The sequence below is a fragment of the Acinonyx jubatus genome, chromosome E4, assembly GCF_027475565.1.
Source record: "Acinonyx jubatus isolate Ajub_Pintada_27869175 chromosome E4, VMU_Ajub_asm_v1.0, whole genome shotgun sequence".
In the NCBI taxonomy this organism is placed as follows: domain Eukaryota; kingdom Metazoa; phylum Chordata; class Mammalia; order Carnivora; family Felidae; genus Acinonyx; species Acinonyx jubatus.
In genome coordinates, this window is record NC_069395.1 from 37,967,377 (window position 1) to 37,985,694 (window position 18,318).

An 18,318-nucleotide genomic window follows, 5' to 3' on the forward strand; every position below is an offset into this window, starting at 1 on the left:
TTTCACTCCCCAGCATTCCCATTTCATGGCTGATATTCAGGTGACACAGTTACAACCAAATGAGTTGTTTCAACTCTACAAAATGAACTTCTATATTGGCTGGCATTGAAGCTCCCTCTGTGCCCAGTCCCTGTCACCCTAGCTGCTCCAGTGTGTTGACCACTATCTGCCCTGACTGCCCAGTGTCCTTCCTCTACTAATTCCCAATCCTTTCATCCTAATAGAACTCTTCCAATTTTTTACTGAATTCAGATTTGAGGTGTTCCTTATTGTCTATATAAATACGGGTCACTGTGAGGCCCATTTGTGACTATGACTACATTTCTTTTCTTGTACAATATTCTGCTTTTACTATAGTGAATAATTGCCTGATTTTTTTCTTTCTCTGAACATCTGAATACCACATAATATCTCCTTTATACAATTTTCCAGGTAAACCATCACTCATTTTGTCAGTTATATTTCCTCTTCCTGAAAATACTCTTCTCTAGTCCTACATATTCATATTCCAACCTGGTCTGACTGGACTCTTCTCCAGATTTGCTGAAGTGTCCTGTGGACTTGAGCTTGCCACTCTCCATCTTGTAGCCTCTTTGCTAGACCCCATGGTTGCTGCTTTATTGTTTACCCTATGTAGCAGAGCACATTCACTAGCAGTGTCCCAAACAGCATGTTTTTGGGGTTAAATATATATATATATGTGTGTGTGTAATATATATATAATATATATAATATAATAATATATATAATATATAATATATATAATATATAATATAATATATAATTATATATATTATATTATATATTTATAATATATTTATATTTATATATATTTATATTTAAATATAATTTATATATATTTATAATATATATTATATATTTATACATATAAATATGTAAATTATATATAAAATATAATATAAATATGTAAATTATATAATATATGATTTACATATTTTAAATATATTTACATACATATTGTAAATATATTTACATATATTACATATATAATATATATATAAATTACATATATATGTAATTTATATATATATTTATAAAATTAGAAAAGGGGGGAGGGGCAGAGACAGAAAGAGAATCTCAAGCAGGCTCCAGTGCAGAGCCCAACTTGGGGCTCAGTCTCATGACCCTGAGATCATGACCTGAGCTAAAATCAAGAGTACTTAACTGAGCCACCCAGGTGCCTCCAAAAATATATTTTTTAAATATATACTTATTTAGATTTTGCATGTTTGAGAATGGCTTTAGGTTAACCTCTCACTTGATTGATAGTTTGGCTAGGTATAGATTGCTAGGTTGCAAATCATTTATACTGAGAGTTTCCAGGTTATATTGCTCCAGAGACTTCTAGATTAAAAATTAGTGTTTAGTAGTTTGATGCCATGCCAATGTCTCTTTATGATCTTTTCCCTCTACTGGAAGCTTTTAGGAACTTCTCTTTATCTAACATTTCTCAGTGATGGGCCTTGGTATGGGTGATTTTGGTTTTTTGTTTCTTGTCTTTTTTCATTCCTTGTGCTGAATACTCAGTGGGGCCTTTTCCTTTCGGAATTTTGGAATCCATCTGGGGCTAGTGTCTTATATTATTTCTATTTCTTTACTCTTGTTAAATTGAGATATATTTCACATACCATATTAATTCACTCATTTAAAGGTACAGTTCAATGGGTTTTAGTGTATTCACCAATCAACCACCACCAACATCAATGTTTTTTTTAATGTTTATTTATTTTTGAGAGAGAAACAGAGTGTGAACAGGGGAGGGGCAGAGAGAGAGGGAGACACAGAATCCCAAGTAGGCTCTAGGCTCCAAGCTGTCTGCACAGAGCCCAATGCGGGGCTTGAATCCATGGACCATGAGATCATGACCTGAGTCAAAGTCAGACACTTAACCAACTGAGCCACCCAGGTGCCCCTGCCCATGTCAATTTTAGAGCATTTTCATCACTCCCAAGAGAAACCCTATACACTCCCCATTCCTCCTAACCTCTCCCTTCCTCCATCCCTAGGCAACCACTAATCAATTTTCTGTTCCTATAGATTTGCCAATTCTAGAGGTTTCATGTAAGTGGAATTGCACAAAAGTCTTTTGTGAGTGACTTCTGTCACCTAGCATGCTTTCAAGTTTCATCCACATTGTTAATATGTACCGTACTTATTGCCAAATAATATCCCATCAATTGGATATACCATATTTTATTAACTTATCAGTTGATAGACATTTGAGTTGCTGCTACAAACATTCATGTACAAATTATTGTGTAGACATGTCTTCAATTCTTTGAGGTTTAGAACTTAGAGTTGAATTGCTAGGTCATATGGTAACTGCATTATGTTTAAGAATTTTGACTCCTGGATTTTTTTCTGCACTTTTTTGAAAAGGGTATCAATTAGATATTGGACCCTCTGAATTTATTCTCTTTACTCTTATTTTTTCTAAATTGTCATCTCTTAATCTGGTTCTACTTTTGGGAAAATTTCATTATTATCTTCCAGCCTTCACACCGAAATTCTTTCAACTTTTACACCTTTAATTTTCAAGAATTTTTTTTAAATGAATGGAATATTGAGAACTTTTTTTTTTTTTTTTTTTTAATGAATGGAATATCTTGTTACCTCTGGGAGGATAGCAATTATTCTGGAACTTTGTTTTGTATTTATCTCTGGCTTTTCTGAGGTCCTATTTTCTCTTTGGTTTTTGTGTTCTTGTTTTCATTCATTCAGTTAATCAATATGCATTGAGAAACTATCATATGCCAGGTACTTTTCCAGGTGCTTGGGATACATCAGAACAAAGATTACTGCCTTTATGGGACTCAGTCTTTGGTCTCTGCATTTAGACTTTCCTCAAATGTCTGGTGAATCTCAATTTGTATATTTATTATTTTTTAAAACTTATATAAAATGCATAAATAAGTGTATAGCTAAATAGTTACACATATGTATACAGCCATGTGAACAACACTCAGAGCAAGATCTAGGACATTTCCTTCACCTAAAAGAATTCCTAGTGGTTATTCCCAATTAATATCTCCCCTCTCCCCATGCATAACCACCATAGATTAGTTTTGCCTATTCTGATTTCATACACCGTATGCACTCTTCTGTGCCTGGCTTCTTTTATGCAACATAATGTCTTTGAGATTCATCCATGTTGTGTGTATATCAGTAATTCATTAAAAAAAATTGTGTTGGGTTTCATTATAAGTATATGCTATAATTTATTTTTTCATTCTACTACTGATGGATATTTGGGTTGCTTCCAGTTTTTTATTATGTCCACTTACTTTTGAAAGTGAAATACAAAAATGCTTCTGGAAGTTCTAGGTAAGTGGGACTTAGGCACTAAATGGCGCTACAGTAGGGTTACTGGAGTGGTCAGTTGGACATGTGGTTTGGGATCTCCAAATACCACTATCTGTATAGGTTGTTCAATTTCTCTACAGGATTGTCTAAGATACATGAGCCAAACTGCTAGTATTCTGGAACTTCCAAGTCTTACCATTCCAATGGAACATTTTATTCTGACCTTTTTTTTCCCCCCTGAGTTTCACCCTTACTGTCCAGGGACTCTTTATTTCAATTTTCTCCAGAAAGTAAGTTCCTTTGGCAGAGGCAATTACTGACAGTGAGTGGAGGGGGGACATGATCTCATTTTTAGGTTCCTCTATCTCATCTCAGACTTTTGCAGTGTCCTCCATTCTTCAGTGTTCTAGAAATTCTGGGAGCAAATTGGCAAATTTCTCTTACCAATGTCTCTCTCTGCAGACACTTAGACTTGATCTTCCTCTGACCTGCTAATTCATTACTCTTTCCTCCATACACATTCCTTCTTCATATGCTATGGTCTGGGCAACATACCTCTTGGTTTCTTCAGAAGACGAGTGTGTGTTTCTCTTACTCTTGCTGTTTTGGGGTAAATACTACACAAGGAGAAAAATGGATTCAATAGATCTCCATTTCCTTTCACCTCCTTTGTCAAAATTAATGGCTTCTCATCACCAATTCTAAAATGTACAAAGTTCTTAAGAGCTGACCCTGCCTCTGTTCAAGTTCACCTATGACAAGTTTTTGTTTTCTTTTTTTAATTTTCCTTATAACAAATCTTTTTAGACAAGACCTATACATCAAGCCTTACCTGATGGTCCTCAGTACACCATGCATTTGGTCTGACAACCACCAGCCTTGGGATATTCCCTTCACATTGCCAGGAATCCTGATTATTTGCCTAAAATATCCAAAACTGCAGAAATGTCACCTCCTCCGCAAAGACTTCCATGACTTCTCAAAGTCTGCCACATATACATCTATATAGCATTTACTGCTTTGCATGATCATTGTTCATATGGTCATTCTCTTCACTAGAATATAAACTTCTTGAAGACAATGTTTATCCTATGAACGTTTTCATTTCCTTCATCAAACCAAGTATTAATAGTGCTTACAGCATGCTCACTATGTAAACTTTGTGCCAAGTAGTAGTCTAAGGATTTTATATTATGAACACAGTTACTTCACATAATAATATTAACATCGTTCCCATGTTACATTAGAGAAGACAGCAACACAGAGAGGTTAAGTAACTTGCCCAATGTTATTTAACTCTTAATAATAACCAATAGGGGCACCTGGGTGGCTCAGTCAGTTAAGCATCTGACTTCGGCTCAGATCATGATCTCATGGTTCATGGGTTCAAGCCCTGCATCAGGCTCTGTGCTAACAGCTCAGAGCTTGGAACCTGCTTCGGATTCTGTGTCTCCCTCTGTCTCTGCCCCTCCCTCGCTCACACTCTCTCTAAAAATAAATAAACATTAAAAAATTAAAAAAAAAAACAAAACAAAACCAATAGATGATCTGGCTCTGAGACTATGCTCTGAACCTGACTTTTGAACTGAGTAGGTGCCTAACGTGTATTTGTTGAATGGATGAATCAACGTGAAGGCAGAGAAGGAAAAACCATAGCCTTCAAAAGAAGTCAAACAAATTCAGTCTGAGATAGCCATATTTTGAAGCCAACAAAAAGTTTTATTTTATTGGCTTTGTTCTCCATTGCAGCCCAAGCCATAAAGACCCAGAGAAAGGGGGCTAGGATAAAATTTCTGTTGTCTACTGTTATGGACTGAGTATTTGCATGTCCTCAAAATCCCTAGTTGAAGCCCTAACCCCCAGTGTGGTTCTATTTGGAGACGGGGCCTCTAAGGGAATAATTTAAGATTAAATGAGGTTATATGGGTGGGGCTCTGATCCAATAGGATTAATGTCCTCACAAGAAGAGATACCAGCACTTCTACCCCTACGTATACACAAAGGAAGAGAGACCGCACCAGACCCCGAATTTGCCAGCCTCTTCATCGTGGATTTCAAGCCTCCAGAAATATGAGAAATTGAATTTCTGTTGTTGAAGCCACCCAGTCTGATATTTTGTTACAGCAGCTCAAGTACACCAATATAGTTTGTAATGGCTGAAGTATGGAAAACAGATTTTCCTTCACTTCTTCCAGAAATCAGCTGCTTTAATGTGTTTTCTCTCCTTTGGAACTGGATTTGACCTTCTTGTGTTGTACTTTCGTTTTTGTTTTTTGTTTAAAGGAAATTTTAAGACTCCATGCAACCCAGCCTTCTTCATACCACAAGGAGGCTGATGTTTGATTTTGTTTTCCTTCAATACTGCCTACAACTATAGATTTTCTTCCTTTTCATCATCTTAGCTAATTCATGCTTTATGCAGGAATTCAATCTCTCTTCTTAGAAGAAAATACTTCTAATCTCTCTTAGAAACATATACTTAACCAATACTTTTACTTGTATCAGCCATGCTTATCCTGGTTAAAAATGGCAACATACTGTCTTGTCCAGTGGTCTTTGATTCGGAACTCTCCTATAACTGTGGAGTGGAACTTTGGGCTCTCTGAGGGATTTCAAGTTTCAGTTGTCTGGGACCTTTAAGGTATAACAAACTTTTTTTTTTCTTTTAATTATAAAAATTTCCAAACAGACAAAAGAGTAGAGGAATGGGGCGCCTGAGTGGCCCAGTCAGTTAAACGTCCGACTTCAGCTCAGGTCATGATCTCACGGTTCGTGAGTTCGAGCCTCGCATCCGGCTCTGGGCTGACAGCTCAGAGCCTGGAGCCTGCTTCAGATTCTGTGTCTCCCTCTGTCTGCCCCTCTGCTGCTTACACTCTGTCTCTCACATTGTCCCAAAAATAAATTAACGTTAAAAAAAATAAAAAAAAAAAGAGTAGAGGAATGGATACATTATACAGATCCACTATTATTAAGATTTTTGCCACATTTACTTAATCTATTCTTTTTTTCTTTGCTGACATATTTCTGAGAAAATCCAAGACATGAAGTCATTAAATTCTATGTATCTCAATATGTATCTCTTAAAAAAGGAAGACATTTTCTTAGGGGCATGTGGGTGGCTCACTTGGTGAAGCATCTGACTTTGGCTCAGGTCATGATCTTATGGTTTGTGAGTTCAAGCAACACATCAGGCTTTGCACTGACAGCTCAGAGCCTCAAGCCTGCTTCGAATTCTCTGTCTCCCTCTCTCTCTGCCCCTCCCTACTCATGCAGTCTCTCTCTCTCTCTCAAAAATAAGTAAATAGACATCTTAAAAAAAGGAAGACATTTTCTTATATAATCATCAATGCAATTATCCAGGAAAGTTAACAATTGTTTATAGGCTATTGAAGTGAAACACCTCATACAGAATTTTATGCCATAAAAAACTTAGCACTATATTAGAATAGCAATATTCTGTAGCCTCACAACAATTTAATTTTTTTTTTAATTTTTAATGTTTATTTTTGAGAGAGAGACAGAGACAGGGTGCCAGCAGGAGAAGGACAGGGAGAGAGGGAGACACAGAATCCAAAGCAGGCTCCAGGCTCCGAGCTGTCAGCACAGAGCCCAATATGGGGTTCGAACTCACGAACTGCGAAAACATGACCTGAGCTGAAGTCAGACACTTAACCGACTGAACCACCCAGGTGCTCCTGTAGCCTCATAACAACTTTAAAGTGAAATTTAGTATGTTGAGAAATGCAGGATGCTTATTTACCATTCAACTAAAGCTGAGCTCAAGATGCCTGAGATAATTAAAAAATACATAGTTTTAAGATTTCAGTTCTTTGTACATTATTTTAATAAAAAACACACTGCTGTTACAAATATACAGATATCAAATTGTAACATTAAAATACAGAGTGAAATACAGTGGCTTTATAAATTTTCTTCAATGAGACAGATTTTCTGTCACATTTAGACATTTTATGATTAAGTCATAATAAACAAGGGAAGTACAGATTTTCCAACCTCATGATTAGTAAATTCCTCTGCAAGTGAATGAAGTCGTACAGTCTTCAAAAGGAGAAAAGTTAGATGGCCCTGTCTGCATTGTATTACTGTGACAAAGAGGTACAGTAAGAGCTATAAGAAACTGTAGTGAAATGTTAGAAGTATAGGCAACATAGTTTTCTCAGACTTCTACCAATAATTATGTCCTTGATAAATAAGCATCCTTAAATGTAAAATAGTTCAGTATGACTACATCTATTTTTGTTCCGCAATGACAATTTGTTAATGTATTAATGCGATATATATTTTTGAACTGCAATCATGTGGAAATAATGAAAAACCCTAAAAAGAAACTACTAGTCCTAAGTCAAATAATATTTAAAAGTTGAAAGGCCTGTGGAGAACAGAAGTGTGAACAAGAAATACTGGCTCCATGCCAATTTTTATTTCTAACAGAAAGTCTTATATAAATAAGTCTTCTTTGTCTTACAAAACAAAACAAAAACACAAAAATCCTAAAAATAACACCACAAATCCAAATTAGCTGAACTTGGAGTAACAAAGTCAAAGCCAGTCTTCTCATCTGCATATCAATGTGATAAGTCAAAACTGCATTGAAAAAAACAAAAACAAAAACAAAACCCAAATGCATCTGCTCCTGGCTCCTAATCAGAACAGAGGATTACTTTTAGCATTTAAATAAAGATACCTGTTACACTGCTCTTTTTCAGAGAAAGATGTACACCAGAAATCTAATAGAATGTGTTACTCGTGGTATTCCACAAAAGCTGTAAGGTAGCCGAGAGTTGATTACATTTAAGGACAGTAAAAGTTTGCACTCTTAATACCCACTGATCTCTTTGTGCCAATATTCAAAAAATATGCTTTTCATCACTAAAGACAAAATGATAAGGAAACACAATGATTACATTCTATGTCAGCATAGAGCTACTATATTTGTATAAAGGAATCACTAGTTAAAGAGTTATTTGTCTTTTTAAAGGAAGCCCTGTCTAGGCATTAGGCTGTAATCTAAATGTTGATAGTGCCGAATTTCAACTCGCAAGATAAACAAAAAGCTGTCAAGAGGTGTCAAGATTAATTCTCTTTGGCCGCAACGGATACCATTTTCTCTGGGGACAGTCTTTAGTTTGCCTTCTTTTCAGTACCACATCAGTGGCTTTCCTGGTAGAAGTCTCTGTTGGTGTGGTTTCTATTTGTGTAATAAAGCTCTCAGGTTTAACATCTGGTTGCTTGTAACAAGCGGAAAAGACTTCTTGGTGGACTCTCTGGAGCTGGATAATAGGCTGCATCTTTAAAACTTGGGAAAATCCATTTCCTTGTTCAATTAATGCAGGCAAGGACTTAAACAAACAACAGTAATACTTAACATTAATCTCAGTTTGAAACACAACCACACAGAAACAGATACAACACTCGAGATTTTAATTCTTTAGGTCAAGGCTTTTCTAAGACCTAATTATTTGGGTCATGGATATTTGCTTTTACCTTAAAATACCAATTTTAAATGCTGAGAGATTTTAACCAAAAACTAAAACTAAAAAGATATATTCTATTCCTACAATGTCTGGTAATAAAATAAAACAAAACTTTGGCAACAGGAAGTTAACAGAATTTCAGAGCCAAGGATTTGATGTCTGAGATTCCATATTTTAGGATAGTAAGTATTTTGGAAATCCCGATCATCAAGACCAGGCAGGGATCAGTACATTTTTCCTGTAAAGGGCCTCACATCCCTGTCACAATTACTCAACTCTGCCATCGTAATGTAAAGAAGCCACAGACAATAAGTAAATGGATAGGCAGAGCTGTGACATGAAGTTTTATTTACAAAAACAAGTGCAGGCTGGGTTCTTGCCTGGCTCACTAGTTTGCTAACTCCTGATAAAGAACATGCAATAGGAAAAGCATGAGCACCAGAAAATCATGGAATCAATACAAACCACAAAAGAATGTCATAGAAAATGATCAGAACAAGGAAGATTCAGGAGTTTTTTAAAAATAATTTTCATATACTAGAAATCCAAATGTTTTCTTGTTTGCATAAAATAAATGTCGAGAAGATAAACAATTTTATTATAATACTAAGACTCCAAATTGAATACGCAGCATACATAATACAGTGATTAAGAGTATACTGGGGCTCCTGGGTGGCTGAGTTGGTTAAGCGTCTGACTCTTGATTTCAGCGCAGGTCATGCATGATCTCACAGCTCGTGAGATTGAGCCCCACACAGGGCTCTGCACTGACAGCGAGCAGCCTTCTTGGGATTTTCTCTCTTCCTCTCTCTCCACCCCTCCCCAATGTGCACATGCGTGATCTCTCTGTCTCTCTCTGTCAAACTAAATAAATAAAACTTTAAAAAAAAAAAAGAAGTAAAGGCTCGGGAGCCAAATATCCAGGGTGTAAATCCTGACTCATTTACTTGGGCAATCTAGAGCCTCTCTGAGCCGCAGTTTCTCAACTGTAAAACACAGAAATTAGCAGTACCTATCTCATAGTGTTATTTTAAGGATTAAGTAAGATAATATATGTAAAGCAGTTAGATGGTGTCTGACCCATAAATGCTCACTACGTGTTAGGTGGCATTATTATCCAAAACTGTCTGATAGACCGCTAAATCTCAGAATTAAAAAATATAACCAATCTTCAAAGAAGTCAGATACATTGGCATATACTTCCTATTAAATGGTAGTTATTCTGAATGTTATTGTCACTTCATAAATTCATTAAAGATCTACTTAAAAGACTACTGAGAATTCCTGTTACAATAGACTAAAATACACATAGATGTTGAAAACGTACACCTAGCTACACATTTCATTCATTTTATAACTGTTTAGCATGTAGCTTTTACCTTCATGGCTTCACTGATCTCTTTAGCTATTGTTTCTCCTCTGCATTTCAAATTTTCCACACGAGAGGCTGCAAAGAAACCACCAAACAGTATTTTAGGTTCTTTATCTAATACCAAGTCATAAAAGATACACAGATGCTATTTGGACAAAAATCCGTTAAGACTACCCACCTTAGCTCAATCTTTCTTAGCATACTTTGTAATCTATTACAACAAGTGTCCCATTAAATTTATCTAGATAGATAAAAAGACTACGGAAATGTTAGAACCGTAGAGTAAAACTAATAGGTATGATAGGCAACAAGAGTTCTATTAGGAGTAGTCCTAACACTATGTGCCCCTAATAGCCTAATGTTTGTTCTATATGTGATCTACCACTGTATTTAACATCTTCAAGCACTATCATCCCATTTTAAAGTAAATATAGGCTAATATTTGATATTTATTACCCTGAATTTTATACACGTAAAACACATTTGAATTTGGAATAAACAATCACATTGTATTGAGGATACTAGATGGAATTTCTGGAAAAAAACCTGGAATAGATTGTCAATAATATTAATTTAAAATTTTTAATGTTTATTTTTTTTTATTTTATTTATTTATTTTTTATTAATATCCAAGTTAGTTAGCATATAGTACAATAATGATTTCAGGAGCAGATTCCAGCGATTCATCCCCTATGAATAACACCAGTGCTTATACCAAAAAGTGTCTTCCTTAATGCTCCTTACTCATTTAGCCCATCCCCCCATCCACAACTCCTCCAGCAACCCTCAGTTTGTTCTCTGTATTTAAGAGACTCTTATGTTTTGTCCCTCTCCTTGTTTTTATATTATTTTTACTTCCCTTCCCTTAGGTTCATCTGTTCTTTCCTAATTCCTTGGTGCTTTACTGATTCCTAATACATTTTATTTTCTTCCAATCTTTGTTATAAATGTTCATGGCTACTTCATAACAGAACTGTATATGCAATGATATAAAAGGACACAAATCCTACTAAACTCCAAGCAAAATTGGGTAAGAAAAATCCTTCCATTTTGAAATTATCTACAAATTAGTTTTTAGAAGAGTAGTTCTCACTGGAAATTACTTCAGATCTAAGCAAATATATAACCATGTTAGGAGAGCTACAACCTTACTGGCTTCAAGAAAGTGGCAGATAAGCCAAGCAAGAAAAATTTCTTTCATAGCTGCTATTTTCTTGTCTGACTTTCCTTAGGTCAAAAATGTAGACCACATTTAGGAAAAAGGAAAAAAAAGGAAACGAATAGCAAAAGCACCTGGAAGAAAGAGGGTACTCAAAGAAAGGGAAAGGCAAAGGTAACAGGATGGCCTCAGAAAAAGGGTTCTTAACCAGCTTTGCTACCAGAGATTTCTTTGGCACTTGGATGAAGCCTACAGACCCTTTCTAAGAATAGTTTTAAATGTGTTAGTTTTTTTAAGTGAGGTACAATTTACATACAGCAAAATGTAGATCTCAAGTTTAATATTCAGTCACCTTTGACATATGCAAACCATACATGCGGCACTTCCTTCACCCTACAAAGTTCCCTTGTGCCCCTTTCCCAACCAACCTTCTCTACAAGAAGCAACCACTCATCTGATTTCTGTCATTATTCATCGCTTTTGCTTACTCCAGAATTTTAGAGTGTTTTACAATAAAATTTAAAATACAACTATTGAAGTGTTGTGATAGGTAATACATGTGCTTCTTTATTAATGATTTAAATAAGATCAAGTGGCAGGTCTAATAATTACCATCTTACGAAAATAATGAGCATCAACAATATTGTGAGGTATCTGCAATAACTAAAATTGAAAATATCTGTGGCTTTTAGTAGCAAAAAGTTACAGGTACTGCTAATTCTACCACCATGATCTACATTCAACACTGAAGGAAATGCTAAATTTCAGTATAAGGTTAGTAAAAATAACAATGTATTTTTTTCTATCCAAATTAATAATCTCCCCGTATTCTAAGGACCCTTGCCTTAGAATAATATGCTAATTTCCAATCTTTTAAGATTTGGGGATATTTAGGGGATATATCCCCAAAGTACTTAGGCAATTATTAAATTTTCTTCTGAGCATGGCGTATCAGTGATCCATCCCTTGGGACTCTTGTGGCAGTCTGGCTTCTAGCCAGGCTCTCACTTATTCTCTCCCCCTCAAACTTGCATACCTGTATGGGAGTTGCTGAGTCTTCCAACATTTATTATGTATTTTCCATGGACTAGGCCCAGTACTGGGTACTCAGAGTAAGGAAAAAGGGTCTCTGCCCCTCAAGGAACTTACCAGTTAGAAAAGAAAGACACGCAGAAACAAGCCAGTTTTTGAAAAGGTTAAACTTGTCCTGCACAGCCTCACATTTCCATGATCCTGCCACAAATTCCACTCTCTGCCTGAATGAGCATTCCCCTGCTACAGACTCCCACAGTCTCCTGAACAGTTCTAGTAGAATAACTGGAAAACTTCATGGCACTGATTTGTTTAGAATAGTTTCTCAACCCTTTGAGACTCAACTTCCCCCTTTAGAACATATTTCGTAAAGTCCCCTTTACTATTCTAAAAAAAAAAAAAAAAGATCGTATTTCTGTACATATAAATAAAAATACAAAGGAAAAACAGATATAATGAAGTACTCAAATAATTGTACCTATTATCCTGAGTAAATTTGGTTTTAAGAAAATTTATATTAGAAGTCATTCTACATAGAAAACAAAAGATCATAAGCAGAAATAGAAAAATTAGTGTTTTGGGGTGCCTGGGTGGCTCAGTCGGTTGGGCGTCCGACTTCAGCTCAGGTCACGATCTCGCGGTCCGTGAGTTCGAGCCCCGCGTCGGGCTCTGGGCTGATGGCTCAGAGCCTGGAGCCTGCTTCCGATTCTGTGTCTCCCTCTCTCTCTGCCCCTCCCCCGTTCATGCTCTGTCTCTCTCTGTCTCAAAAATAAATAAACGTTAAAAAAAATTTTTTTTAAAAAGTTAGTGTTTTATAAGAAATAACAGTCTATATTACTTGAATATGACAAAAAAAAAAAAAAGAGGAAATAATGGAGTATGGATAACCTACCAAGACAAAGTATAGGCTGTTGAAATGGTGAAAATTAGGAAGTGCAGTATTACTACAAATGAGATGGCCTTATTGAAAGTGTCATGTCAAAATAATTCACCATATTATAACATGGTAAGGTATAAGGGAATTAAATCCTACTTAGAAATTCCACCATAATTCAGACTACATTCAGTATATACATTTACTTAAAAAGATTTCAGTGATCATACTGTCAAAAGGTGATGAGGAACACAGGATAGACTGGGCCAAAACAAGAATATAGAGCAGATATGTGGTTGCTCTTTATGGATACATTCTGAGTAAGAATAAACAGGAGCAATCCAAAAATAGAATCGGAATTTTAAATAGATTTTTCATATTAAAATTTTTAATAGTCACATAATTTATCATTATACAAAAATATAGTTTTTAATATTTAGCGTGGCAATAATAGCAAGTATTTAAAAAATAATTGTTAATGTTTATTCTATTTTGAGAGAGAGAAAGACAAAGTGTGAGCGGGAGAGGGGCAGAGACAAAGGGAGACACAGAATCCAAAGCAGCCTTCAGACTCTGAGCTATCAGCAAAGAGCCCAATGTAGGGCTCAAACCCACGAACTATCAGGTCATGACCAGAGCTGAAGTCAGACGCTAAACTGATTGAGCAATCCAGGCGCCCCTATAATAGCAAGTATTTGAAAATCATTTCTATTAAAAAAATGAGGGGCACCTGGGTGACTCAGTCAGTTAAGCTTGTGACTTCAGCTCAGGTCATGGTCCCCGGTTCCTGGGTTCGGGCCCCACAATGGGTTCTGTGCTGACAGCTCAGAGCCTGGAGCCTGTTTCAGATTCTGTGTCTCCCTCTCTCTGCCCCTTCCTCATTGGTGCTCTCTCTCTCTCTCAAAATAAATAAATATTTTAAAACCTCTAATTAAAAAAAAATGAGATTTCTACTTTTGTATGTTTCCATTAATTTAGTAACATTTGGTTCTAGTCCTATTTAAAAGCAGTCTCAAGTCTTCTATTACATATTTTCCATCAGCTTTGTTGCTTTTGTAATAATTACATACTGTACCAGAAACTTTTTCAATTAAAAATTTTGGAAATGCTCCTAAGTAATTGTCTTTGGAAAAAAGGGAGTATGAAAGTTGTTAACTGATAAAACATGGCTTTGGCTGCAAAGATCTGTTTGTTTCTTTTTAGTTCTGTTTTCCTTTACTGCACATGTTAACAAACAGAGAAAGAGTATCTGAAGAAATACGATGATGTAATGATGTAAGTCAGAATAGTGGTTACCTCTCATGGCTAGGGATTACTGACCAGAAAGGAAGATAAGAAAACTTTTTTGGGTACTGGAAGTGTCACATAGTACAGACTGCCCATAAAGTCAGGAAGCAGAATAAGTATGTATTAGTTTCAGATAATATACTATCTTTTTCTTTAAACTCAAATTACCTTTTCAGGTAAAATACTCCTAAATTTAAGACAATGGGTCCAATTGTTAATACGTGAAAACTACAATAAATAGACTATTTTCCTTGTTTTTAGACTTTTTGGCCACTTTCAATTGTGCTTATTGTATACATGAAAACATAATGGGAACCTTATTTGAAAATATAAGTAGCATACTGTTTAAAAATAAGTTTGTCCTGGGGCACCTGGGTGTCTCAGCTGGTTGAATGTCCCACTTTTGATTTCAGCTCAGGTCACGATCAGCTCAGGTCATTGGATTGAGCCCCATGTTGGGCTCTGTGCTAAGCGTAAAGCCCGCTTAAGATTCTCTCTCTCTCTCTCTCTCTCTCTCTCTCTCTCTCTCTCTCTCTCTCAAAAAAAAAAAGTTTGTCCCATGTTTCCTAACTATACAGACACTCAGTATATCTAGATTGAGGAGGAAGCTGCATGTGTTTATGTGTATGTGTGTATATAGATTCATCAAGCTGTGCACTGTATGTTATACCTCAACATACACACACACACACACACACACACACACACACACACACAATAATGAACAGAGTATTTTTTAACATTTACTCTTGAAACTCATCTTACTTTTATTTATAAGATATGGTAATTAATATTATTCTTCATTGTTACTGCATGATTTACAAAATAATCTATTACCCAAGGGATTCCTAATTTTTGTATAAACATGTGCCTCTTTGAAAAAAACTGTCTATAAGCCTACACTGATGGACACAATAGCTGTTCTCCATCTGTAGCACAAGCAATGACAATGTAAAAGTCACCAAGAGTAGTTTAAGTGTAAAATGGAGTTAGGTCAGAGACTTGGATAATTATAAACAGATTTTCACACATGAATTTCTGGTGGAATAATCTGAAGTTGTGCTGGACATATAAGACATTTAGTATTCCTGGCTCCTGAGTATAGAATGCCAGCTGTGCCCTCCCCATTACTCTGGTAACCAAAAACTTCCCCCACTTTTCAAAACTGCCTCTAGGGGGCAGTACTGCCACCAGTGAGAACCAGTGTTCTAACTTAATTTTTAGAACTTCCTTGGGAACATCATTCTCTTAACCTTGGACTCCCTAAGTGTTGAACACAATGCCTGACATGTAGAGCAGGTGCTCAGTACGTATGATGGAACAAGACTATGATAAGAGTGCGCTGTGGAGGCAAAAGAGGGGTGAGGTCAATCCAACAGGAAAACTGAAAGGAGAGTAGAAGTTTCAGAGGTGCTCTAAGAGTTGCCTTAAAAAAGGATCTGGTGCTGGATGGCTGGGGTAAGTGGGAATAGGAGGTGGATGGTAGAGGATGTGCTACACCAAAACAAGGGAATAAATCAAGAAAGAAGAAAACACAGGAACCAGGAAACAGGATTCAAAACAGAAGTACAGGAAATTCCTAGGATGATGAGAAAGGGACAAATGGGACAAAAGTTTTGCAGCAGGCCTAGAGAGCAACCAGTCCTGCTTAGAATAGGAAGACAAAAGCCTCCCAGAGGAATATCTCCAAGAAAAAGGAAAAGGTTTAAAATGGATTTGATGGATAACCTAAAGTGTTTACCACATTGAGAGGAATTTTATAGTTCTACTGAAGTGTTTGGGAAAGAATTAGTGATAGACACAACAGCAAACAAAGCAAACAGAAAAATAAAGCCATTATCATTCTGAAGGAGGATGAGAAGCTGTTCAAGAAAGAAATATACTCATAGTAATGATTACCTGACTCATACTGAAGAACACTTACATAGTCATAACAATATAAATACTAAATATTACTGATTTCTTGACAAAAGTGAGAGATTAAAAGCGAAGCTGATGACTGTAGATTATTCTTTGAGAAACTTGGCTATGGAAAGGAAATAGGAGCACAGAGAAGAGAAACCCAATGGCATAGTAACTGTCTACTTAATCCCAACAGCCCATTACTGTAGTAGTGTGGGGTGGCATCCATTAACAATCAATCTTGTGTATTACCATTAGTAACCCTGTGAGGCAAGCAGGTTTCATCAGCCTCCTTTTATAGATAAGAAAACAGAGCTGTGAGAACTGAGAAATGATCTAGAATAGAACTAGAACCCACATTTCCTAGAATTCAAAGCACATGCTCTTTTATGTTCTATATGTAACTTTCCAAAATAACCATTTTGTCTGGAATTATACTACACTCATAAGAATATAACAAATGGTCAAAAATTAGTTCTAACATATTAAAAATCTCTTGAAATAAAAATAAATTATGTCTGGTAAAAACTAAAAATAGAACAATTCTAGAGTTAACTCTGCTTTAACTATTAACATTATAGTACCTTTTTTTTTTTTAAGTGAATTAAATTCCTTTCATTGAAAATTAAGGAACATCAATAATTTTAGGAAAAAAACCAAGCACACAAAGATTTTAAAAAGCACTATAAGAGGGGAGAAAACAAACACACAATTAAAAATGATCACTAACAAGTGAATATGTTGCCTATAAAAGCATCAAAATAGCATTTTCCAACATTAATATCTGCTTCGAAAATTTCAAAATATATAAAACTTTCACTCCCTCACTCAAGATTTTTAAATCAATTTTTCACTTCTCACTAGTAAAAGCATGTATGTACCCCTGTTACACAAACATCTGACTTAAGAATGTATCACATGCACAGAGCTGACACCTGCCATGTAGGAGACTGGGTATGGGCTTCCTCTAGAAGCATTCTCAATGGCCTTCTCTCCATAGCTTTCATGGGAACATCTTTGTGACACCACTTCCCTCTCACTGCAAAGGTGTTTAGGGATCCAAACCGTTCCCCCCAAATCCTATTTAAACATCTGTAGTGGAACTAATGTACATCTGAAATGTGATTTTCCTAATATTTTTCAACATTAATGTGTAGTATTTCAGCTACATTGCAGGAAAAAAATGGTCTTTAAAGGGTAGCCTAGAAACTTACCCATTTATAAAAATACCACTTGCGAACTTTTTCAGGGGGAAAATGTATTTCAAATTCCAAAGCTCAGATTAAATAAGAACTTCTGAAACATAACCATTTGAAAGCGGGTTACTACCTGTAAATATTCTGGCAGTGGCTTAAGCAAGCCGGCATTATTAGGGAAGAAGAGGAACTATGTCTAAGTCTTCTACTTGTAGGGTCAGCAAAAGAACTGCAAGTATCAAGTCTACTATAGAGAAACTTAAAATAGCTCCTTGTCATCACTATATGTTTAGTGAAGGACAGGGGGAAGAAGGCAGTCTTTTCAATTAACATCAAAGAACTTAAAAAAAAAAAAAGACAATATAGAAGCAATTATTAGTTTTACTAATAGGATCACAAAAGGTTATAACTGACAAACGAAAACTCATAGGTAGACAACTAATCAGAGGATTGCTGCAAGGATATTAAAAAAAAAAGTTTGCTCTTAAAAATGTGGAAGTTAGGCACCCTTGAGGACATTGCCTTCCCTAGTCACTTGCCTTCTAAAACATAGGGAAATGAAAAAGTGGAAATGAAAGATTGGGTAATCAACCTAGTTTTGCTTTCAGGTCACTGCACTGACTAAACTGGGAAACATGAACATCTAAAAGCCTGCACAAATTCAGACATCCAGCAAA

General features: G+C 35.8%; 1 protein-coding gene across 4 annotated transcripts in view; it reads right to left on the reverse strand.

Annotated features, from left to right (window-relative positions):
• Positions 1-1,699: 1,699 nt before the first annotated feature.
• Positions 1,700-18,318, reverse strand: part of NSL1 (NSL1 component of MIS12 kinetochore complex) — a 40,142-nt gene continuing 23,523 nt past the window's right edge. Inside the window, exons 5-7 of one of the 4 annotated variants that reach the window (XM_053209068.1) lie at positions 10,199-10,266; positions 3,880-3,941; positions 1,700-1,887 (exon numbers count right to left, since the gene is read on the reverse strand). In XM_053209068.1, coding sequence (XP_053065043.1) covers positions 1,881-1,887; positions 3,880-3,941; positions 10,199-10,266 — 137 coding nt within the window. In that variant the 3' untranslated portion in view covers positions 1,700-1,880. Of the gene's footprint in view, positions 1,888-2,445; positions 3,942-4,222; positions 4,262-7,750; positions 8,685-10,198; positions 10,267-18,318 lie in introns of those variants that run through there. The other 3 variants (XM_053209067.1, XM_053209069.1, XM_015062904.3) reach the window with 3 other exon arrangements.